Source organism: Macaca fascicularis, chromosome 2 (assembly GCF_037993035.2).
Source record: "Macaca fascicularis isolate 582-1 chromosome 2, T2T-MFA8v1.1".
NCBI lineage: Eukaryota > Metazoa > Chordata > Mammalia > Primates > Cercopithecidae > Macaca > Macaca fascicularis.
The window spans coordinates 162,908,431-162,933,374 of NC_088376.1; the positions used below are offsets into that span (position 1 = coordinate 162,908,431).

Genomic DNA, 24,944 nt, shown 5'->3' on the forward strand with positions numbered 1-24,944 from the left:
TTGGTCATTATTTTTCAAATATTTTTTCTACTCCTCTCTCCTCACTTTTTCTCCCTCAAACAGCAATTACATGTATGTTAGACAGCTTGCTATTCTATAGGTCATTGAGACCATGTTCATTCTTTTTTATTTTTAATTTATGTGAGTAAATAGGTGAATATATTTAGGGGTACATGAGATGTTTTGATATAGGCATACAATGTAAAATAAGCACATCATGGAGAATGGGGTATCTATTCCCTCAAGCATTTATTCTTTGAATTAAAAACAATCCATTTACACTCTTATTGCTTCTCAGCCTTTTGGGATAAGATCATGTGTAAAAACAATCTACTTACACTCTTCATTTTAAAATGTACAATTAAGTTATTATTGACTATAGTCACCCTGTTGTACTGTCAAATAGTAAGTCTTATTCATTCTAACTAATTTTTTATATACTTTAACCATACCCACTTCTCCCCCCACCTCCCACTTCCTTTCCAGCCTATGGTAACCATCCTTCTGTATTCTGTTCATGAGTTTACTTGTTTTGATTTTTAGATCCCACAAATAAATGAGAAGATGTGATGTTTGTCTTTCTGTGCCTGGCTTATTTCACTTAACATAATGATCTCCAGTGCCATCCATCTTGTTGCTAATTACTAGACCTAATTCTTATATATGGATGAATAGTATGTCATTGTGTAGATGTACCACATTTTCTTTATTCATTCATCTGTTGATGGACATTTAGGTTGCTTCCAAATCTTAGCTATAATAAACAATGCTGCAACAAACACAGGAGTGCAGACATCGCTTTAATACTGCTTTTCTTTCTTTTGAGTATATACCCAGCAATGGGATTGCCAGATCATACGGTAGCTCTATTTTTAGGTTTTTGAGGAACCTCCAAACTGTTCTCCATAATGGTTGCACTAATGTATATTCCCACTAACAGTGTACAAAGGTCCCTTTTTCTCCACATCCTTACCAGCATTTGTTGTTGCCTGTTGTTTGGATATAAGCCATTTTAACTGGGGCGAAAAGATATCTTATTTTAGTTTTCATCTGCGTTTCTCTAATGATAAATGACATTGAGCATCTATTCATATACCTGTTTGCCATTTGTCTGTCTTTGTTGGAAAAATTTGTTAGCTCTTTTGCCCATTTTTTAAATCGGATTATTAAATTTTTTCCTATAGAGTTGTTTGAGCTCCTTATATATTCTGGTGATTAATCCTTTGTCAGATGGGTAGTTGGCAAATATTTTTTCTCATTCTGTGAGTTGTCTCTTGACTTTGTTGATTGTATCCTTTGATGTACAGAGGCTTTGTAACTTGATGTGATCCTATTTTTCCATTTTTGCTTTGGTCGCCTGTGCTTGTGGCGTATTGCTCAAGAAATGTTTGCCCAGACCAATGTCCTAGAGACTTTCTTCAATGTTTTATGTAGTATTTTGATAGTTTGAGGTCTTAGATTTACATCTTTAATCCATTTTGTTTTGATTTTTGTATATGGTGAGAGATGGGTGTCCAGTTTCATTCTTATGCATGTGGATATCCAGTTTTCCCAGCACCATTTATTGAAGAGACCCTCTTTACCCCAGTGAATGTTCTTGGCACCTTTGCCAAAAATGAGTTCACTGTAGTTTCTGGGTTCTCTACTCTGTTCGAATGGTCTATGAGTCTGTTTTTATGCCAGTACCATCCTGTTTCAGTTACAATAGTTCTGTAGCATAATTTGAAGTCAGGTAATGTGATTCCTCCAGTTTTGTTCTTTTCACTTAGGATAGCTTTAACTATCCTGGGTCTTTTGTGGTTCCACATAAATTTTAGGTTGTGTTTTCTATTTCTGTGAAGAATGTCATTGGTATTTTGATAGGGATTGCATTGAATCTGTAGATTGCTTTGGGTAGTATGGACATTTTAACAACATTGATTCTTCTAATCCATGAATATGGGATATTTTTCCATTTTTGGTGTCTTCTTCAATTTTTGTAATCTGTGTTTTATAGTTTTCATTATACAGATCTTTCACTTCTTTGGTCAGGTTAATTCCTAGATATTTAATTTTATATGTGGCTATTGTAAATGGGATTACATTTTTATTTCTTTTTCACATAGTTCACTATTGGCATATAGAAATGCTACTGATTTTTTATAAACTTTTATTTTAAGTTCAGGTGTATATGTACAGGTTTGTTATATAGATAAACTGTTGTACAGACTATTTCATCACCCAGGTACTAAGCTAGTACCCATTAGTTGTTTTTTCTGATCCTCTCCCTCCTCCCACTCTTCACCCTCAGTAGGCTCCAGTGTCTGTTGTTCCCCTCTATGTGTCCATGTGTTCTAATCGTTTAGCTCCCACTTGTAAGTGAGAACATGCAGTATTTGGTTTTCTGTTCCTGCGTTACTTTGCTGAGGATAATGGCCTCCATCTCCATCCATGTTCCTGCAAAGGATATAATCTCATTCTTTTTGTGGCTGCATAGTATTCCATGATGTATATGTACCATATTTTCTTTTTTTTCTTCAATTTTTATTTTAAGTTCAAGAGTACATGTGCAAGATGTGCAAGTTTGTTACATAGGTAAACGTGTGCCATGGTGGTTTACTACACAGATCATCAAATCACCTAGGCATTAAGGCCAGCATGAATTAGCTATTCTTCCTGATGCTCTCCCTCCCTCACCACACCAGTGTATGTTGCTTCCCCCCAACATGTGTCCATATGTTCTCATCATTCAGCTCCTACTTATAAGTGAGAACATGAAGTGTTTGGGTTTCTGTTCCTGCATTAGTTTGCTGAGGATAATGGCTTCCAGCTCCATTCATGTCCCTGCAAAGGACATGATCTCGTTCCTTTTTATGGCTGCATAGTATTCCATGGTGTATATGTACCACATTTTCTTTATCCAGTGTATCATTGATGGACCTTTAGGTTGATTCCATGTCTTTGCTATTATGAATAGTGCTGCAGTGAACATATGTGTGCATGTATCTTTATAACAGAATGATTTATATTCCTTTGGATATAGACCCAGTAATGGGATTGCTGGGTCAAATGGTATTTCTGCTTCTGGATCTTTGAGGAATTGCCATACTATCTTCCACAATGATTGAACTAATTCACACTCACACCAATAGTTCCTTTTTCTCCACAACATTGGCAGCTTGTGTTGTTTTTTGACTTTTTAATAATAGCCATTCTGACTGGCATGAGATGGTATCTCATTGTGGTTTTGATTTGCATTTCTCTAATGATCAGTGACGTTGAGCTTTATTTCATATGTTTGTTGGCCAGATGTATATCTTCTTTTGAGAAGTGTCTGTTCATGTCCTTTGCCCACTTTTTAATGGTGTTGTTTGTTTTTCTTGTAAATTGGTTTAAATTCCTTGTAGACTCTGGTTATTAAACGTTTGTCAGATAGATAGATTGTAGAAATTTTTCTCCCATTCTTTAGGTTGTCTGTTTGTTCTAATAATAGTTTCTTTTGCTGTGCAGAAGCTTTTAAGTTTAATTAGATTCCATTTGTCATTTTTGCTTTCATTGCAATCACTTTTGGCATTTTTGTCATGAAATCTTTGCCTGTGCTTATGTCCTGAATGGTTTTGCCTAGACTTTCTTCTAGAGTTTTTTTTTATAGCTTTGGGTTTTACATTTAAGTCTTTAATCCATCTTCAGTTAATTTTTGTATATGGTGTAAGGAAGGGGTCCAGTGTCAATTTTCTGCATAGGCTAGCCAGTTCCCCCAGTGCCATTTATTAAATAGGGAATCCTTTCCCTATTGCTTGTTTTTGTCACGCTTGTCAACAGTCAGATGGCAGTAGTTATGCGGTCTTATTTCTGAGCTCTCTATTTTGTTTCATTGGTTTATGTGTCTGCTTTTGTACAACTACCATGCTGTTTGGGTTACTGTAGCCTTGTACTATAGTTTGAAGTTGGGTAGTGTGATGCCCCAAGCTTTGTTCTTTTTGCTTAGTATTGCCTTGGCTCTTTGGGCTCTTTTTTGGTTCCATATGAATTTTAAAATGGTTTTCTTCTAATTCTGTGAAGAATGTTAATGGTAGTTTAATGGGAATAGCATTGAATCTATAAAATACTTTGGGCAATATGGCCATTTTCACAATATTGATTCTTCCTATCCATGAGGATGAAATCTTTTTCCATTTGTTTGTGTCTTCTCTGATTTCTTTGAACAGTGGTTTGTAGTTCTCTTTGAAGAGGTCTTTCACTTCCCTTATTAGCTCAATTTCTAGGTATTTTATTCTTTTTGTAGCAATTACGAATGGGAGTTCATTCATGATTTGGCTCTCTGCTTGCCTGTTGTTGGTGTATAGGAATGTTAGCAATTTTTGCACATTGATTTTTATATCCTGAGACTTTGCTGAAGTTGCTTATCAGCTTAAGAAGCTTTTGGGCTGAGACAATGGAGTTTTCTAGATATAGGATCGTGTCATCTGCAAACAAAGATAATTTGACTTCTTCTCTTCCTATTTGAATACCATTTATTTTTCTCTTGCCTGATTGCCCTGGCCAGAACTTCCGATACTATGTTGGATAGAAATAGTGAGATAGGGCATCCTTGTCTTGTGCCAGTTTTCAAGGGGAATGCTTCCAGCTTTTGCCCATTCAATATGATACTGGCTGTGGGTTTGTCATAGATGGCTTTTATTATTTTGAAGTATGTTCATTCAGTACCTAGTTTATTGAGAGTTTTTAACATGAAGCGATGTTTAATTTTATCAAAGACCTTTTTCTGGGCCTATTGAGATAATCATGTAGTTTTTGTCTTTGATTCTGTTTATGTGATGAATCACATTTATTGATTTGCGTATGTTGAACCAAGCTCAAATCTCAGGGAAGAAGCCAACTTGATAGTAGTGGATAGTCTTTTTGATGTGCTGCTGGATTTGGTTTGCTAGTATTTTGTTGAGGATTTTTGCCTCAATATTCATCAAGGATATTGGCCTGAAGTTTTCTTTTTTTGTTGTTGTATCTCTGCCAGGTTTGTTATGAGGATGATAGTGGCCTCAAGAATGAGTTAGGGAGAAGTCCTTCCTTTTCAATTTTTTGGGAAAGTTTCAGTAGAAATGGTGCCAGCTTTTCTTTGTACTGCTGTGAATCTGTCTGATCCTGGGCTTTTTTTGGTTGGTAGGCTATTTGTTACTGCCTCAATTTCAGAGCTTGTTATTGATATATTCAGGGATTCAATTTCTTCCTGCTTCAGTCTTGAGAAGGTGTTTGTGTCCAGGAATTCATCCATTTCTCCTAGATTCTCTAGCATACAGGTGTTTATAGTATTCTCTGATAGTTGTTTGTATTTCTGTGGGGTCAGTGATGATATCCTACTTAACATTTCTGATTGTGTCTGTTTGATTCTTCTCTCTTTTGTTCTTTATTAGTCTAATTAGTTGCCTATCTTATTAATTTTTTTTTTTTTTTTTTAAGAAAAACAGCTCCTGGATTCATTGATTTTTTTGAAAGGTTTTTTGTGTCTATATCTTCATTTCAGCTCTGATCTGATTTTGGTTATTTCTTGTCTTCTTCTAACTTTGAAATTTGTTTGCTCTTGGTTCTGTCATTCTTTTAGTTGTGATATTAGGTTGTTAACTTGAGATCTTTCTAGCTTTTTGATGTGGGCATTTAGTGCTGTAGATTTTCCTCTTAACACTGCTTCAGCTGCACCCCAGAGACTCTGGTATGTTGTCTCTTTGTTGTCATTAGTTTCAAGGAACTTCTTGATTTCTGCCTTAATTTTGTTATTTACCCAGGAGTCATTCGGGAGCAGATTGTTCAGTTTCCATGTAGTTGTGTGGTTTTGAGTGAATTTCTTAATCTTGAGTTCTAATTTGATTGTGCTGTGGTCAGAAAGACTGTTATGATTTCAGTTCTTTTGCTTTTGCTGAGAAAGTGCCATGTGGTGATGAGAAGAATGTATATTCTGTTGTTTTGGGGTGGAGAGTTCTGTAGATATCTATCAGGTCTTCTTGATCCAGAGCTTAGTTCAGGTCCTGAATATCTTTGTTAATTTTCTGTCTGAATGATTTGTCTAATATTTTCAGTGGAGTGTCAAAGTATTTCACTATTATTGTATGGGAGTCTAAGTCTCTTTGTAGGTCTCTAAGAACTTGCTTTATGAATCTGGGTGCTCCTGTATTGGGTACATATATATTTAGGATAGTTAGCTCTGCTTGTTGAATTGAACCTTTTACCATTATGGAATGCCCTTCTTTGTCTTTTTTTTTTTTTTAATCTTTGTTGGTTTAAAGTCTGTTTTGTCAGAAACTAGGACTGCAACCCTTGCTTTCTTGTGTTTTCCATTTGCTTTGTAAATTTTTCTCCATTCCCTGATTTTGAGCCTATGTGTGTCTTTGCACTTGAGATGAGTCTCTTGAAGACTGCATACTGATGATGGGCCTTGGCTGTTTATCCAGCTTGCCATTCTGTGTCTTTTAGTTGGGGGCATTTAGCCCATTTATATTTAAGGTTAGTATGTTATGTATGAATTTGATTCTGTCATCATGATGCTAGCTGGTTATTTTGCTGACTTGTTTTTGTGGTAACTTCATAGCGTCACTGGTCTGTGTACTTTAGTATGTTCTTCTATTAACTGGTAACAGTTTTTCCTTTCCATATTTAGTGCTTCCTTCAGGAGTGCTTGCAGGGCAGCCTGGTTGTGACAAATTCCCTCAGCATTTGCTTATCTGAAAAGGATCTTATTTCTCCTTCACTTATGAAGCTTAGTTTGGCCAGATATGAAATTCTGGATTGGAAATATTTTTCTTTAAGAATGTTGAATATTGGTTTCCAGTCTCTTCTGGCTTGTAGGGTTTCTGCTGAGGGGTCCACTGTTTTCTACTGGGCTTCTCTTTATAGGTGACCTGGACTTTCTCATTGGCTACCTTTAGCATTTTTTTTTTTTTTTCATTTTCACCTTGGAGAATCTGATGATTATGTGTCTTGGAGGGATCTTCTTGTGGATTATCTTACTGGGGTTCTCTGCATTTCCTGAATTTGAATTTTGGCCCACCTTGCTAGGTTGGAGAAGTTCTCCTGGATGCTATCCTGATGTATGTTTTCCAACTTGGTTCCATTCTGCCCTCTCTTTCAGGTACCCCAGTCAGGTAATAGGTTTGGTCTCTTTACATAATCTCTTATTTATCTGAGGTTTTGTTCATTCCTTTTCTTTTTCTTTTTTTCTGTATTCTTGTCTGCCTGTCTATATGCAGAAAAATAGTGTCCAAGCTCTGAGATTCTTTCCACTGCTTGGTTTATCCTATGGATACTTCTGATTGCATTGTAAAGTTCTTTTGTGTCACAAGAACTTTATTTTTTTATCTTTATCCAGTCTACCGTTGATGGGCATTTAGTTTGATTCTATGTCTTTGTTATTGTGACTAGTGCTGCAATGAACATACATGTGCATGTGTCTTTATAATAGAATGATTCATATTTATTTGAGTAAATGTATGTTGATTTTGTACCATGCAGTTTTATTGAATTTATCAGTTCTAATTGTTTTCTTGTAGAGTCTTTCCAAATATAAGATCATATTGTCTGCAAACAATGATAATTTGAGTTATTCCTTTCCAATTTGGATGCTTTTTATATCTTTATCTTATCCAATTGCTCTAGCTAGGACTTCCAGTAGTATGTTGAATAACAGTGATGTTGTGTTCCAGATTTTAGAGGAAAGGCTTTGTCCTTCTCCCATGCCCCAGGTAGGTCCAGGAGTCAAGGACTAGAGTCCAAAACCTTAGAAGTCTACCTGGTGTTCTGTCATATTGTGGCTGAGCTGGCCCTCAGACCACAAGACACAGTCCTTCCCACTCTTCCCTCCCCTTTCCAAAGGCAGAGGAACCTCATCCTGTAGCCACTGCCAACCCAGGCCATGAGGAGGACTGCCAGACTACTGCTGATGTTCCCTTAAGGCCCAAGGTCCCTTAAATCAGCTTGTCCTGAATGCTACCTAGCCTGATACTCACCCTTCAGGACAGTGGGCTCCCCTCTGGCCCAGGGAAGGTCCAGAAATGCTGCCCAAAGGTCAAGTCTTATATTCAGGGGTTCCAAGAGCCCTCTTGGTATTCTAATCTCCTGTATCTGTGCTGGTACCTAAAGTGCAAGACAAAGTCCCTTTGACATTTCCTTCTGCTTTTGTCAAGCAGAAGGAGTTTTGTCCTGCAGCCACCATAGCTGGTAATGTACTGAGTCCCACCTGAAGCAAGCAAGTCTCAGAAGCTCACCCAAGGCCCTCAACATAGTCCCTGTTTATTGCTGCTGGTTATTCAGGGCCCAAGGGCTCTTCACTTAGCAGGTGATAAATGCTGGCAGGGCTGGGTCCTTTCCTTCAATGCAGTGGGTTCCCTCTGGCCCAGGGTGTGTCTAGATATGTCGCCTGGTTGCTAGGGCCTAGAATGGGGGCCTCATGACTCTGACCAGTGCCCTATCCTGCTGTGGATGAGCTGGTATCCTAGATGCAAGACAGAGTTCTCCCCTACTTCTCCCTCTCCTATTCTCAAGTGGAAGGAAGGGGTCTCTTTTGGAGCTGTAAGCTGTGTAGCCTGGGGTAAGGGGAGGGGTGATGCCAGTACTCTCTTGACTGCCCCAGCTGGTGTCTCAGTAGGTTGCATGCACTCCCAATCTGCTGTCTCTGGGCTTAGTTCAGCACTAGGACTCACCTAAGAGTTGTAGTCCTTATGGCCTAGACTGCTTTTAAAGTTTACTTGTAAACAAAGAACACTGTGGCCCTCCCTGGTGAGATTTGCAGGCACTCAAGTTTAGACCACTGGGATTGATGATTCCTCTCTGGCTAGTGCTGTTTTAAATCCTCCCTCCGTTTGTACATGTCAGCTGAGTTTGGTCCAGTTTTCCTTTCTGCTCTGATTTCTGGTTCTTATGAAGGTTTTTTTTTCTGTGTAGATAGCTGTTAACTTGGTGTCCTTGCAGAAGGAATGATCAGTGGAGACTTCTATTTTGCCCTCTTGATCCTCTGCCATATATCATTCTTATCAATCATTTTTCTCTTTATGCACCTGGAAATACACTGGTATACAAAATTAAGATCCTTACTTTCATAGAATTTATGTTCTAATGGGGGAAGTCAAACAATAATCAGTGGACACCAATGCATAAATAAATAACACATTAAAAAGTGTTGAGGACAGGCTGGGCATGGTGGCTCATACCTGTAATCCCAGCACTTTGGGAGGCCAAGGCAGGCAAATCACTTGAGGTCAGGAGTTTGAGACCAACCTGGCCAACATGGTGAAACCTGGTCTCTACTAAAAATACAAAAATTAGCTGGGTATGGTGGCAGGTGCCTGTAATTCTAGCTACTAGGGAGGCTGAGGCACGGGAATCACTTGAAGCTGGGAGGCAGAGGTTGCAGTGAGCTGAGATCCCACCACTGCACTCCAGACTGGAGAACAGAGTGAGACTCTGTCTCAAAAAAATAAATACATAAAAATACAAGCTGTTGAGGACAATGGAGGAAAAGGCAGATCAGAGAAAGAACATTTACAAAAGCTAGAGGGAGTGTGAAGCAATTTTAAATGAGGTCAGATTTTTGGATAATTTCTATTGCTATGTTTTTAAGTTAACCAGTGTTTCTTTTTGCAGTGTCTGATCTGTTATATTTTTATTTCAGATATTATTGTTATCTCTAGAAGTTCCATTTGGATTATCTTTCAATTCTCTCCTCATTTTGTTCATATTTTGCTTTATATCCTAGAGCATATTTATAATAGTTGTTTTAAGGTTCTTGTGTGACAGTTGTATCATTTTTGTTATTTCTCTGATATTATTTATCTATTTTTTAAAACTTTATGGTTATAGGTCGTATTTTTTCATTTCTTTGAATGCCTGGTGATTATTTTGAATTTTACATTGTTGAACACTGGATCTTGTTATATTCCTTTTAAGACCACTGAGTTGTGTTCTGGAATGCAATTGAGTTTTTACAGATCACTTTGATCCATTTGAGACTTTCCTTTAGGGTATATCCAGAGTAACATCTAGTTTAGGGTTAATTTATTTTTACTACTAAGATGTAGCTTTTCTGAGGATTCTATCCAATGTCCTGCGTGTTATGGGGTCTCTCCACACTGGCTGATGGAAACACAGGGTAGTCTCAGCCCTGTGTGAGCTCCAGGAATTACTCAGCTATTGCCTATCAATGTTTTTTCTTCAACTTCAAGTAGTTTCTTCCTGCTCATATTCAAATCAGTACTCAGAAAAAGACTCGGGGGGATCCTCTGCAGATTTCCAAAGTGCTCTCCCCACTCTTCTTCATTACTCTGCCCCACAAATTCTAACCACCTCAACATCCTCAAATTCCAATCCATTCCACTTACCTCAGGTAGAATTCTAGGTTCTGATTGGTTTTCCCTCCACATGCTGTGACCTGGAAATGACCTTTGGCAGTATCTCTTAGGAATCCCGGTTGTGTGGCATCTGTTGTACAATGTCTGAAAATAGTTGTTTTATGTGTTTTGTCTGGTGTTCAACTTGTTCACAGAAAAAAGCAATTTTCACAGCAGTTAATTCTTCACAGACAGAAGCAGAAGTTCTACCAATTGCAAAACAACCAAAACAACTTGTTAAAAGACAGTATTTGTATGACTGTTTTTAAATGGTCGTAAATAGTGTATAGAAGAATAGAGATTTTGTGAGAAAGATACGGGCCTATACAGAGGGGTGAACTTGCAAATGACCATCTTGCACTTGGGAATAGTGTCTGTTTTCCTGATCCTAATCACTGGGAAGGATTCTGTAATCTCTGTCAAATAAATTGCAAACACTACCACGCATGGCCTTGGGTCTACTACTGTCTGTGACATAAACAGTTTCTCCCTAGAGACTTTGGTGTGAGGGTACAGGGGGAAGGTAGCTTTTGGAGGGGCTTGCAAGACCCTTCCCTTTGTGCCTTCGATTCTGTATATATGTTGTGGTCAGATGTCTTACCATTACCATCTCTGATAACTCCCCACCCACTTTCCCAATCACTAAACACTTTTTGAAACCATTTAACTCTTTCCTTTCAATGATTGAGCCCTTCATTGTTTCATCAGCTCCTCTTGTGTGAATCTCTGTGAATGTGTGCCAAGTTTGCAGTTTAATGCCTGTCCCATGTAGGAGCCCAATATCACAGTATATAAAGTTTCTACACTGGATATCCATGGACTAAAGAGGGGTCTAGCATTCGGAGTTCGACGTCAGTGAGTTTAGCTTATCCAAGGGTACGTCTAGAATGTGCTGATAAATTTATCCCAAGTCAGAGTTGCATCCCCCAGGACTTTAGGCTCAGATGGACAACCCCATCATATTCACAGAATCCCTCAAAGATAATTGAAGTTTAAGATTGTCAGCCCACCTGGGGTGTACAGTGTTGACCAGGGTTTCTCAACCTTAGCACTATTGACATTTGAGGCCAGATAATTATTTGTTGTTCGGACCATCCTGTGAATTATAGTATGTTTAGCAGCATCCGTGGCATCTACCTACTAGATGTGAATAGCACCCTTCTCTTAATTTTGACAACCACGAGTGTCTCCAGAATTGCCAGATGTCCCCTAAAGGTGCAAAATTGCATCATTGAGAACTACTAGTAAAGAGGCACTGTGGCATGCCGTGCTCTAGGGAGCCCACAGAAGTGCAGCTCTGGGAACTGGAGCTGAAGAAACCCAAGAGGCCCATTGGTGTCTTCTTGGAAGAGGTTAGTCCAGAGTGTCTGTACCATGTGGAGTGTATACTGGGATGACATTGACCTTGGAATGTAAACTCCTGGGATTCTTGCTTCTGCAGATTTGGAGCAGGGTTTTCCTCTTATCTGTTTTTCAGTTTACTTATTTGAAAATGAGGAATGGTGTTTACGTCACAAAACACTATAGTGAGGATAAAATGAGGTTTTATATATATATACACCCATACATACACATACACACTTCTTCCAAATGATATAATAATATATAAACATTGAATGAATAATGGTTCAAATATAAGTGTACTTAGTTGCCACTATGATTAAAAGGGCAATATAGGAAAAGTACATTTTCTTCTAATCCATCATGTCGTAATAGCCCTCCCTGTGGTTTGCAGTATGGCTCTATGCTAGAAGGCACAATAGGAAAATGTCCAACTTTAAAAAACAAAAGAAAAGAAAAAATATCTTTCTAGCAATCAAAATCTCAACTAAATTAGAATGCAAATAGGTTTTTATATTTGCTTCATAATTTTCCATTAAATAATCTGACCAGACTATGCAAGAATTGAAATGCCTTGATGGGAGATACTGGCTTTTAGTTCTCTTGGGATTTCATTGTAATAAACCTGGTAAATAATTCAGGAACATATGAGAGGCCAATGCATGGCCAGCACCTGGTGCTATATTGTTTGTGCATAAGCACACAGACTCAAAAGATGGCACTCTCCACCTGTCACTGTTGTTCTGGCTTAAACGTGGGCCCTGTGTTCAGTGGCAATTGAAATAATAGTAACTGATATTTTTGCCTTTCCAATTTTCCTTCACAATGAAAGAAAACTGTGCTAAGCTGTTTAAAAAACACAAAGCAGAAGTGGCAGCCTCTTTTAGATTACCATTGGTAAAATTTCAAATCTATTTTCTCTATTAAGGGATTGATTGCTTTAAAGAATTAGGGATATGGCTATCTTTTCTACTGGTGCTAATTTGAGCCTTTTCGCCTTTCTATCTTCGTTCCGCAAGGCTGAGCTTCTCTTTAGATCACATTATTCATATTGCAAGGATCTTCTGAGAGAAATAACACCATCCTCTGGCCAGCCACTCACTCTGCAGGAGTTCCTAGAGCTCCCCAGTTTCTTTCCCTATTGTCTGAGTAGTCTGTCTCACTCCTGTTAGTCTCACAGTTTAAATATAAACAAAGGCTCTTGCAGGCAGCTTGGGTACCTTTCTGTGACCCCAACTGACTGGACATAGAATGTTCCTCACTGAGAGAACAAGAGCTAGAGTGACCGACAGATCATGTGAGGAGACAGCATGGGGCACCTGAGCCCAGCACCATCCAGGATCAGACAGAACTTAAGCCATGAGCTGCATAGAAAGATCCTGGGAGGGCACTGGGTTTTCCAGTATGGAAAAAAGAAAGATGTGGCTCACAAGTCTAAGCTAAGGTCTTTACAGTACTGGGCCATAAAAAGGATCTGAAAAGAAACTGCAGAAAATGTTAGATATGTTTTATCTTTGTTTTAAAAATACTATTTATTATAATGGCTTAAAATATGTTTAAGTATATTTGATACCTTTATAATATATATAATAAAGTGTATAATAAAATATAACTATGTAATTAAAATAGATGATATTTTAAAACCTCTGTAATAAACCATTTATGTGTTTGTGTGCACACGCGCATGCCTTTTGTTTAACAGGTTTGATTGCTTTCCTTTCTTCAGGAACCAGAGTGAGGGTACTCAAGCAGTGACTGCCATCTGGTGGTTAACCAGAATCATCACTTTGTGTAGCCTGATGGTTACTAAGATGTCCACTCTTGACTCACATGGCATGCACTGGCAGCCCGCGAAGGATGTCTGATTTTGGAGGGTAACCAGTTGAAGGATGTCTGATGAAGGAGCCTAGTGAAATAACCCTTTGCTTCTACCTGAATGTGTTGTTCACTGTGGATTCTGAGCCTGCAGCCAGCTCCAAAATGGGACCTCTGAAGAAAAGATTTGAGTTGCTCTTGTGTTTTAGTCAAAGATCTGCATCCCTACCAGTGGGTAACCAAGACTGTGAATAAGCACACACCAACAGGGGCATGTGGTGACATGGAGCCTGAAATAAACTGCTCTGAATTGTGTGACGGCTTTCCTGGCCAGGAGCTGGATCGGAGACCCCTTCATGATCTCTGCAAGACAACAATTGTAAGTGAGCAGCCACGGGGTACCAGGGCTGCTCAGATATATGTGTTGGTGGTGGTGTTGGGGAGGAGGAGGTAGAAGGAAAGGAGGATGAGGAAGGGGAGGAGGGGGAGGAGGAACTGCTCATGCAGGATACATATTTCCCAGCATTGGTGACGATGGGGCAGTTTGGTTTTGACCTATAGAAAATCCTTCATTCCTAACAGCTTCTCCTTATTCTGTCCTCAGACATCTTCCCACCACAGCAGTAAGACCATCTCTTCATTATCTCCTGTCCTCTTGGGTATTGTTTGGACTTTTCTCAGCTGTGGACTTCTGCTGATACTTTTCTTTCTTGCCTTTACAATTCGCTGCAGGAAGAACAGGTAAGCAGCCCAGTTTCTCCTCACACATAGCTGAATCATGAAACCCAGAATGTTAGTATTATTTTGGCAGCACAAGCCGCTAGCTGGTCTCCCACCACAGGATTAAGCCACATGAGAAGTTCCCTCTGAAATAGTCTACCTGTTGAGAAAGGGAAAGATGTAGGTCAGTATTGTGCTAACTACTGCAAGGGTATGCAAAGAAGAGAATGAAGAGTCTCTCTCTATAATGGAGGTACAATCCTTCTGAGAAGATGAGGTATTTATATTTAAAATGAAGACCATGTAGAGGATTCCAAAGCAACACACAACTTGAGGACAACACAGCAGAACCAGTCTGGGTGAGTTAGGGTTTCTGCAAAAGCAGTGAAGCGCTACTACCTGGCTATTTGCTAGATAATTCTGCCTGACTGGAAAGTCACAGACTCATTGAGGTAAGTATGGCTCCCAGGATTCGCAAAAGAAGCAAAATGGTGATGTTTTTCTTTTTTTTTTTTTTTTTTTTGAGACGGAGTCTCACGCTGTTGCCCAGGCTGGAGTGCAGTGGCGCGATCTCGGCTCACTGCAAGCTCCGCCTCCCGGGTTCCCGCCATTCTCCTGCCTCAGCCTCCTGAGTAGCTGGGACTACAGGCGCCCGCCACCGCGCCCGGCTAATTTTTTGTATTTTTTTAGTAGAGACGGGGTTTCACTGTGGTCTCGATCTCCTGACCTTGTGATCCGCCCGCCTCGGCCTCCCAAAGTGCTGGGATTACAGGCTTGAGCCACCGCGCCCGGCCCAATGGTGATGTTTTTCTAAAGGAACTTGTAGCACCTTGGCTTGGATGCAATTTCATCCTTCCTCAGGGCCCATCCCATCTCTCCCACCCCAACACTGTACCCTCATCCTACCACAGCTGTCCCAGGGTACCTCATGAGAAGCCCTGCCCCAACCTTCTCCTTAGCCCACAGCTGACTTCTAGATGGAGCCCACAATCAGAAATTAACAGCTTCCTCAAACCAGCCAAACTCGTCCGGCCCCACTCCAGCCTTACCCTGTGTGGTGACCAATCATGTTGTGTTCCATTGCATGTGGATTTGACACTCAGATGAGAATCGGTCAGTTGCATTTTGGGACGCTGTTTTGCCATGTTAGGCATGGAGGATATGGAATTGTTAAGCAGCAGTGACTTGGTCGTTGGGTCACCCTCAGCATGGTGGTGATATGTGGCACTCCAACTAGAGTATACCCCAGAGACTGCCTCATCCACTTTTCATTCTGTTCCTCAAGCACACTACACTGACTCCCATCTCAAGGCTTTTGTACTTACTGTTCCTGAACTGTTCCCTCTGCCTGGAAGTCCTCCTCAGATCTTCCCATGACTAATTCCTTCTCATCTTGTAGGTCTTGGCTCCAATGTCACCTCTTCAGAGACACTTTCCCTGATCATCCTATCTAAAATAGCATCTCTACCCATGATCACCCGCTCATCTCATTCCATATCCTATCAGCCTGTTTTATGTTCCTTATAGCAAGCATAGTCTGCTATACCATATTTATCGATTTACCTCTTGATTGTCTGTATCCCCTACCAGAATGGAAGTCTGTGAACACAGGGACTTTGCCTGTCCTGTTGTGCTCACCACTGTGTCTCCAGCATTTAGAACAGACTCTGGGACATAATAGGTGCTCAGTAAATATGCACCCAGTGATCCTGGAAGGAAAGAGATTTAAATCTCAGCGGTGGCTACTGCCAACAAAATGACTGGGAAAATCATGCATTTCAAGGTTAGAGAACTATGGAGTAGCCTTTTCAGCTATAGCATGTTTCTATAATGCAAAGTAATACTTAATTGGTATTACCCAGTTGGTAATAAGAAAATTATGTCATTGATTCATATGTTACTTTTCCCCCAGCAAATCAATAGTTTAAACATTCAGGGGCAAGCTTTCTTACAGCTAGTAAAGGAAGCTTTAAGCTTGGCAGTTCCATCCCTTAGGGCAAGTAGTGGCTGGCTTAATGGCTAAAGAACTTGTGTCTTCCCTACAACATGAGGCTGTAGGAGTAGATGAAGAAGCAGAGAAGACATTTGCCTTATGTTTAAAAACTTCAGTTGATTGTTAAAGAAAGCACAGATCCAGAGCAGATTTTTAATTTTTTGACAATGTTATCTATTGGAGATGAATGCCCCTGAGGACCTGTGTCTTGAGATTTAAGACTGTAGAAGTTGACTTTGATCCTGAGTACAAATGATAGTGGACATTTACTGGGTGGTAGTGTTTTAGTTGGAAGATTTAATATTTTATTAATACTCGTGTTACAAAGTTAACTGTTTTGAGTGTTATGACCCCATCCTATTTTCCCCACAAACTATTATTTTTACATATAATTTTGCAGAATACAAGGTTTATCAAGCATTTACATATCCTGTTAAAACAGGAACACCTGTAAACAGCATTATACTAGAAACCCTTATATTTCTTTCACTCTGTTAAAGATTTTGCTGCCTGTTTTGTTTGCAATGGGAGCATGACTTGGCATAAAGAATACAATATTAAGAGGTACTCTGAATAGAAACACATTTTACAATTAAGTGGCTTACAAAGTCAGACAAGGAAAGATAAAATAACCCAGTTTCAAAAGTGTTTTATTGAACAATGCATTTATTAAAAGATGCAGCATCACAATCAGATTTCGTTATAATTCTGTGGTCTCTAAATTTGTGACTGTGTATGTGAGTATTCATGTGTGTGTACATGCAAGAAAGAAGAGGAAGAAAGATATTTTAACACAATAAAAATAATACAAAAATGTTTAAATCCAGTTGCAGATATTGAATTTTTGATTAAAAAAAAAAAATTCAAAAACCAGTAAGGATAAAGAAAACTTGAACACTATAAACCAACTTGACCCAATTGACATTTATATTACCTTTCACCCAACAACAGCAGAATACATATTCTTTTGAAGTATACATGGAACATTTACTAAGATACATCATATTCTGGGCCATAGAAAAAGTCTCATTAAATTTAAAAGGATTCAAGCCGGGTGCAGTGGCTCATGCCTGTAATCCCAGCACTTTGGGATGCTGAGGCAGATAGATCACCAGAGGTCAGGAGTTTGAGACCAGCCTAGCCAACATGTGAAAACCCATCTCTACTAAAAATACAAAAATTAGATGGGTGTGGTGGCACGCACCTGTAGTCCCAGCTACTTGGGAGACTGAGGCAGGAGAACCCAGGAGGCAGAGATTGCAGTGAGCCAAGATCATGCCACTGCACTCCAGCCTGGGTGACACAGCAAGACTCTGTCTCAAAAAAAAAAAAAAAAAAAAAAAAAAAAAAAAATTTAAAGGATTCAAGTCATAAAAAGTATGTTTTCTGACAATCAAATTAAAATGGAAATCAACAGCGGAAAGATCTCTGGAAAATCCTGAAATATGTAGAAACTACATAGAACACTTTAAATAATCCATGGTCAAAAAAGAAAGCAAAAGGAAAGCTAGAAAATGTTGACCAGAATTAAAATGAAAAATACAACCTAAGATTTGTTGGATGCCACTAAAGCAGTATTAGGGGGAAATTTAGAGCACTAAACTCCATATTAGAAAAGAAGAAATGTCTCAAATCCATGACCTTAGCTTCCACCCTACAAACAGAAAAAAAGAGCAAATGAGACCCAAAGTAAGTAGAAGAAAGGAAATAATAAAGATCAGGTTAGAAAATAAAATAGAAAACAGAAGAACAATAGGAAAAAGTCAGTAAAGCCAAAAGCTATGAAGATAAGTAAAACTGATCAAACTCTAGCCAAAGTGATCAGAATAAAAAGAAGTAAGATACAATTACCCAAATAAGGAATGGGAGAGGTGACATCACTATAGATTCTACAGATATGAGGGATAAGGTAATGTTGTAAACAACTATGGTAGGCAGCCTCTAAGATGTTCTTCAATGATTCCCAACTCCTTGTAGTCACACTCCTATGAAATCCTCTCTCCTTGAGTATGGGGTGAACTTACTGAGTTGCTTATTAATGAGATGCCACTTTTGGCATTAAGTCACAAAAACTGTGACTTCCATCTTGGATCTCTCTCATTGTCCCACTAACTCACTCTGTGGGAGGCCAGCTGTTGTGTTATGAGCTTTCCTGTAAAGAGGCCCACACTGGCAAGGAACTGATGTTTCCAGCCTGCTGCCAGCAAGTACCTGGGGCTTACTAACAGCCATGTCAGTGAACTTTGAAACAGGTGACACCTTGATTGTATTCTTATGTGAAAACCTGAACCACAGGCACCGAACTAAGCTGTGCCTTAGAAATATTACCAGTTCAACTCAAACTCTTCAAAAAAAAACTGAAAATAAGGAAGTAATTCCCAACTCATTCTATGAGGACAGCATTACCCTGATACCAAAATTGAATAGACAGAATAAGAGGAAGAGGAAGAGGAAGAGGAAGAAGAAGAAGAAGAAGAAGAAGAAGAAGAAGAAGAAGAGGAGGAGGAGGAGGGAGAGGGGGAGGAGGAGGAAGAGGAAGGGGAAAGCTATAGGCTAATATGTCTTATAACATAGATTCAAAATTTTAAACAAAATTTTAACAAATTGAGTATGACTAAATGGTAAAAAGAGAATGCATCATTGTGACAATGTGAGGTTTGTCCCTGGAATGCAAAGTTTGTTTAATATCCAAAGATTTATCAATAACTCATGACATTTACCAACTAAAAAAGAAAACTATGTAATCATCTCAGTAGATACAGAAAAATTTTTTGACAAACTTCAACATCAATTTCTGATAAAGTCTCAACAAACTAAGCATAGAAGAGAACTTCCTCCCCATTGCACAGCACAGCTGCTGTGGCAGATCATGGCCAGACTGCTTCTTTAAGTGGGACCCTGATCCATCCCTCCTCACTCGGCAGGACCTCCCTGTGAGAATTTCAGCAACTCCAGCCAGGATTTTATGGACAGAACTCTGATCTCTCTGGGACAGAGTCCCTGGAGGGAGGGGTGGCCAGTCTCTGTGGTTCAGCCAACTTAGCCTTTCCTGCCTGCTGGCTCTGGAGAGTCTGGACAGTCTGGACAAAAGCGGATCCCCCCAGTGCAGTGCACCCAATCCCCAAAGGGCAGCCATACTGCTTCTTTAAGCAGGTCCCTGATCCCATTAGGAGGTGAGACCTCCTAATGGGATCCCCAGACACCTCTTACAGGAGTGTTCAGGTCAGTATCAGGTTGGTGTTCCCCTGGGACAGAGCTCCCAGAGGAAGGAGCAGGCAGCCATTTTTGCTGTTTTGCACCCTTCACTGTTAATACCTCCAGGTGCTGGAGGGACCCAGGTGGTTAGGGTCTAGAGTGGACCCCCAGCAAACCACAACAGCCCTGCAGAAGAGGGGCCTGACTATTAAAAGAAAAATAGAAAGCAGCAACAACAACCTAAACAAAAAAGACCCCACAAAAACCGCATTCAAAGGTCAACAACCTCAAAGATTGAAGGTAGATAAGCCCACAAAGATGAGAAAGAATCAATGCAAAAATGCTGAAAACTCAAAAAGCCAGAGTACCTCTTCTCCTCCAAATGATTGCAATACCTCTCCAGCAAGGGCACAGAACTGGGCTGAGACTGAGATGGCTGAATTGACAGAAGTAGCCTTCAGAATGAGGGTAATAACGAACTTTGCTGAGCTAAAGGAGCATATTCTAACCCAATGCAAGAATCTAAGAATCATGATAAAACATTACAGAAGCTGATAACCAGAATAGCCAGTTCAGAGGGGAACATAAAACACCTAATGGAGTTGAGAAACACAACGTGAGAACTTCACAATCCAATCACTAGTGTCTATAGCCGAGTAGACCAAGCAACAGAAAGAATCTCAGAGCTTGAAGACTGTCTTTCTGAAATAAGACAGGCAGGCAAGAATAGAGGAAAAAAGAACGAAAACAAACAAAGAAACAAAACCTCCAACAAATACGGGATTGTGTAAAAAGACCAAACCTACAACTGATTGAGGTACCTGAAAGAGACGGACAGAAAGGAACCAAGTTGGAAAACATACTTCACGATGTCATCCAGGAGAACCTCGCCAACCTAGCAAGACAGGCCAACATTCAAATTCAGGAAATGTGGAGAACCCCAGTAAGATACCCCACAAGAAGATCAACCCCAAAACACGTAATCATCAGATTATCCAAGGTCAAAATGAAAGAAAAAATGTTAAGGGCAGCCAGAGAGAGAGGCCAGGTCATGTACAAAGTGAAGCCCATCAGACTAACAGTGGATCTCTCAGCAGAAATCCTACAAGCCAAAGAGACTGGAGGCCAATATTCAAAATTCTTAAAAGAAAAGAATTTCCAACCCAGAATTTCCTATCAGGCCAAATTAAGCTTCATAAGTGAAGGAGAAATAAGATCCTTTTCAGACAAGCAGATGCTGAGGGAATTTGTTACAACCAGGACTGCCCTGCAAGTGCTCCTGAAGGAAGCACTAAAAATGGAAAGGAAAAACTTACCAGCCACTACAAAAACACACTGAAGTACACAGACCAGTGACACTATGAAGGAACCACATAAACAACTTGGCAAAATAAACAGCTAGCATCATGATGACAGGATCACATTCACACATAACAATACTAACCTTCAATGTAAATGGGCTAAATGCCCCAATTAAAAGACACAGAATGGCAAGCTCGCTAAAGAGCAAAGACCCATCAGCATCAGCAAATACCCAGATGCTGTCTTCCAGAGACCCATCTCAGGTGCAGAGACACACATAGGTTCAAAATAAAGGAATGGAGGAAAATTTACCAAGCAAATGGAAAAAAAGGCAAGGGTTGCAATCCTAGTTTCTGACAAAACAGACTTTAAACCAACAAAGATAAAAAAGACAAGGGCGTTCCATAATGGTAAAGGGCTCAATTCAACGAGAAGAGCTAACTATCCTAAATACATATGCACCTAATGTAGGAACAACCAGACTCATAAAGCAAGTTCTTAGAGACCTACAAAGAGACTTAGACTCCCACTCAATAATAGTGAAAGACTTTTAACACTCCACTGACAATATTAGATCATTGAGACAGAAAATTAACAAAGATATGCAGGACCTGAACTAAACTCTGGATCAAATGGACCTGATAGATATCTACAGAACTCTCCACCCAAAAACAACACAATATACATTCTTCTCATAGCCACATGGCAGTCTAAAGTTGATCATATAATCAGAAGTAAAATACTCCTCAGCAAATGCAAAAGAACTGAACATAGCAAACAGTCTCTCCAACCACAACACAATCAAATTAGAACTCAAGATTAAGAAATTCACTCAAAACCATACAACTACATGGAAATGAACAACCTGCTCCTGAATGACTCCTGGGTAAATAATGAAATTAAGGCAGAAATCAAGAAGTTCCTTGAAACTAATGACAACAAAGAGACAATGTACCAGAATCTCCGGGACACAGCTAAAGCTGTGTTGAGATAAATTTGTAGCACTAAATGCCCATATCAAAAAGCTAGAAAGATCTTAAGTCAACAATCTAACATCACAACTAAGCAAACTAGACAACCAAGAGCAAACAAATCCCAAAGCTAGCAGAAGACAAGAAATAACCAAGATCAGACTGGAACTGAAGGAGATAGAGACACAAAAAAATTTCAAAAACCAACAAATCCAGGACCTGTTTTTTTGAAAAATAAAATAAAATAGACTGCTACCTAAACTAATAAGAAAAGAGAGAAAAATCAAATAGACACAATGAGAAATGATAGGGGGAATATCACCACTGACCTCACAGAAATGCAAACAACCATCAGAGAATGCTATAAACACCTCTATGCACATGAACTAGAAAATCTAGAAGGAATGGGTAAATTCCTGGGCACAAACACTTTCCCAAGACTGAACCAGGAAGTAATTGAATCCCTGAATAGACCAATAATGAGTTCTGAAATTCAGGCAGTAACAAATAGCCTAGCAACCAAAAGAAAGCCCAGGAACAGATGAATTTACAGCTGAATTCTACCAGAGGTACAAAGAGGAGCTGGTACCATTTCTTCTGAAACTATTTCAAACAATTGAAAAGGAGAGACTCCTCCCTAACTCATTCTATGAGACCAGCATCGTCCTGATACCAAAACCTGGCAGAGACACAATTAAAAAAAAAGAAAACTTCAGACACATATCCCTGATGAACATCAATACAAAAATCCTCAGTAAAAACTGGCAAACCAAATCCAGCAGCACATCAAAAAACTTATCCACCACGATCAAGTTGGCTTCATCCCTGAGATTCAAGGTTGGTTTAACATATGTAAATCAGTAAATGTAACTCATCACATAAACCACATGATTTTCTCAATAGACACAGAAAAGGCCTTTGATAAACTTCAACATCTCTTCAATAAACTCTCAATAAACTAAGTATTGAGGAATATACCTCAAAATAACAAGAACCATCTATGGCAAACCCACAGCCAGTATCATACTAAATGGGCAAAAGCTGGAAGCATTCCCCCTGAAAACTGGCACAAGACAAGGGTGCCTTCTCTCACCACTCTTATTCAACCTAGTATTAGAAGTTCTGGCCAGGGCAATCAGGCAAGAGAAAGAAATAAAGCATATTTAAGCCCAAAATCTCCTTAAGCTGATAAGCAACTTCAGCAAAGTCTCAGGATACAAAATTAATGTGCAAAAATCACAAGCATTCTTATACACCAGTAACAGACAAACAGAGAGCCAAATCAGGAATGAACTTCCATTCACAATTGCTTCAAAGAGAATAAAATACCTAGGAATCCAACTTACAAGGGATGTAAAGGACCTCTTCAAGGAGAACTACAAACCACTGCTCAGTGAAATCAAAGAGGACACAAACAAATGGAAGAACATACCATGCTCATGGATAGGAAGAATCAATATTGTGAAAATGGCCATACTGCCCAAGGTAATTTATAGATTCAATGCCATCCCCATCAAGCTACCAATGAGTTTCTTCACAGAATTGGAAAAAACTGCTTTAAAGTTCATATGGAACCAAAAAAGAGCCCGCATCTCCAAGACAATCCTAAGTCAAAAGAACAAAGCTGGAGGCATCACGCTACCTGACTTCAAACTATACTACAAGGCTACAGTAACCAAAACAGCATGGTACTGGTACCAAAACAGAGATATAGACCAATGGAACAGAACAGAGTCCTCAGAAATAATACCACACATCTACAGCCATTTGATCTTTGACAAACCTGAGAGAAACAAGAAATGGGGAAAGGATTCCCTATTTAATAAATGGTGCTGGGAAAATTGGCTAGCCATAAGTAGAAAGCTGAAACTGGATCCTTTCCTTACTCCTTATACGAAAATTAATTCAAGATGGATTAGAGACTTAAATGTTAGACCTAGTACCATAAAAATCCTAGAGGAAAACCTAGGTAGTACCATTCAGGACATAGGCATGGGCAAAGATTTCATGTCTAAAACACCAAAAGCAACGGCAGCAAAAGCCAAAATTGACAAATGGGATCTCATTAAACTAAAGAGCTTCTGCACAGCAAAAGACACTACCATCAGAGTGAACAGGCAACCTACAGAATGGGAGAAAATTTTTGCAATCTACTCATCTGACAAAGGGCTAATATCCAGAACCTACAAAGAACTCAAACAAATTTACAAGAAAAAAACAAACAACCCCATCAAAAAGTGGGCAAAGGACATGAACAGACATTTCTCAAAAGAAGACATTCATACAGCCAACAGACACATGAAAAAATGCTCATCATCACTGGCCATCAGAGAAATGCAAATCAAAACCACAATGAGATACCATCTCACACCAGTTAGAATGGCAATCATTAAAAAGTCAGGAAACAACAGGTGCTGGAGAGGATGTGGAGAAACAGGAACACTTTTACACTGTTGGTGGGATTGTAAACTAGTTCAACCATTATGGAAAACAGTATGGCGATTCCTCAAGGATCTAGAACTAGATGTACCGTATGACCCAGCCATCCCATTACTGGGTATATACCCAAAGGATTATAAATTATGCTGCTATAAAGACACATGCACACGTATGTTTATTGCAGCACTATTCACAATAGCAAAGACTTGGAATCAACCCAAATGTCCATCAGTGACAGATTGGATTAAGAAAATGTGGCACATATACACCATGGAATACTATGCAGCCATAAAAAAGGATGAGTTTGAGTCCTTTGTAGGGACTTGGATGCAGCTGGAATCCATCATTCTTAGCAAACTATCACAAGAACAGAAAACCAAACACCGCATGTTCTCACTCATAGGTGGGAACTGAACAATGAGATCACTCGGACTCAGGAAGGGGAACATCACACACCGGGGCCTATCATGGGGAGGGGGAGGGGGGAGGGATTGCATTGGGAGTTATACCTGATGTAAATGACGAGTTGATGGGTGCAGCACAGCAACATGGCACAAGTATACATATGTAACAAACCTGCACGTTATGCACATGTACCCTACAACTTAAAGTATAATAATAATAAATAAATTTAAAAAAAAAAAAAAAAAAAAAAAAAAAAAAAAAAAAAAGAAATGTGGCCCGGCGCAGTGGTGGCTCACGCCTGTAATTCCAGTACTTTGGGAGGCCGAGGTGGGTAGATCACGAGGTCGAGAGATCGAGACCATCCTGGCTAACACGGTGAAACCCCGTCTCTACTGAAAATACAAAAAAAAAAAA

At 39.4% G+C, this 24,944-nt stretch overlaps 1 protein-coding gene across 5 annotated transcripts in view; it reads left to right on the top strand.

Annotated features, from left to right (window-relative positions):
- The window catches only part of GPR156 (G protein-coupled receptor 156), a 132,892-nt gene that overhangs the window by 27,474 nt on the left and 80,474 nt on the right, over positions 1 to 24,944 (top strand). For all 5 annotated transcript variants that reach the window (XM_074033377.1, XM_005548050.5, XM_065539164.2 and 2 more), the window contains exons 2-3: positions 13,417 to 13,884; positions 14,110 to 14,246. Coding sequence is in view for 3 of the 5 variants with exons in the window: in XM_005548050.5 (XP_005548107.3) it covers positions 13,789 to 13,884; positions 14,110 to 14,246 (233 nt within the window). In the remaining 2 variants the exon portion in view is untranslated. The remainder of the gene's footprint in view (positions 1 to 13,416; positions 13,885 to 14,109; positions 14,247 to 24,944) is intronic.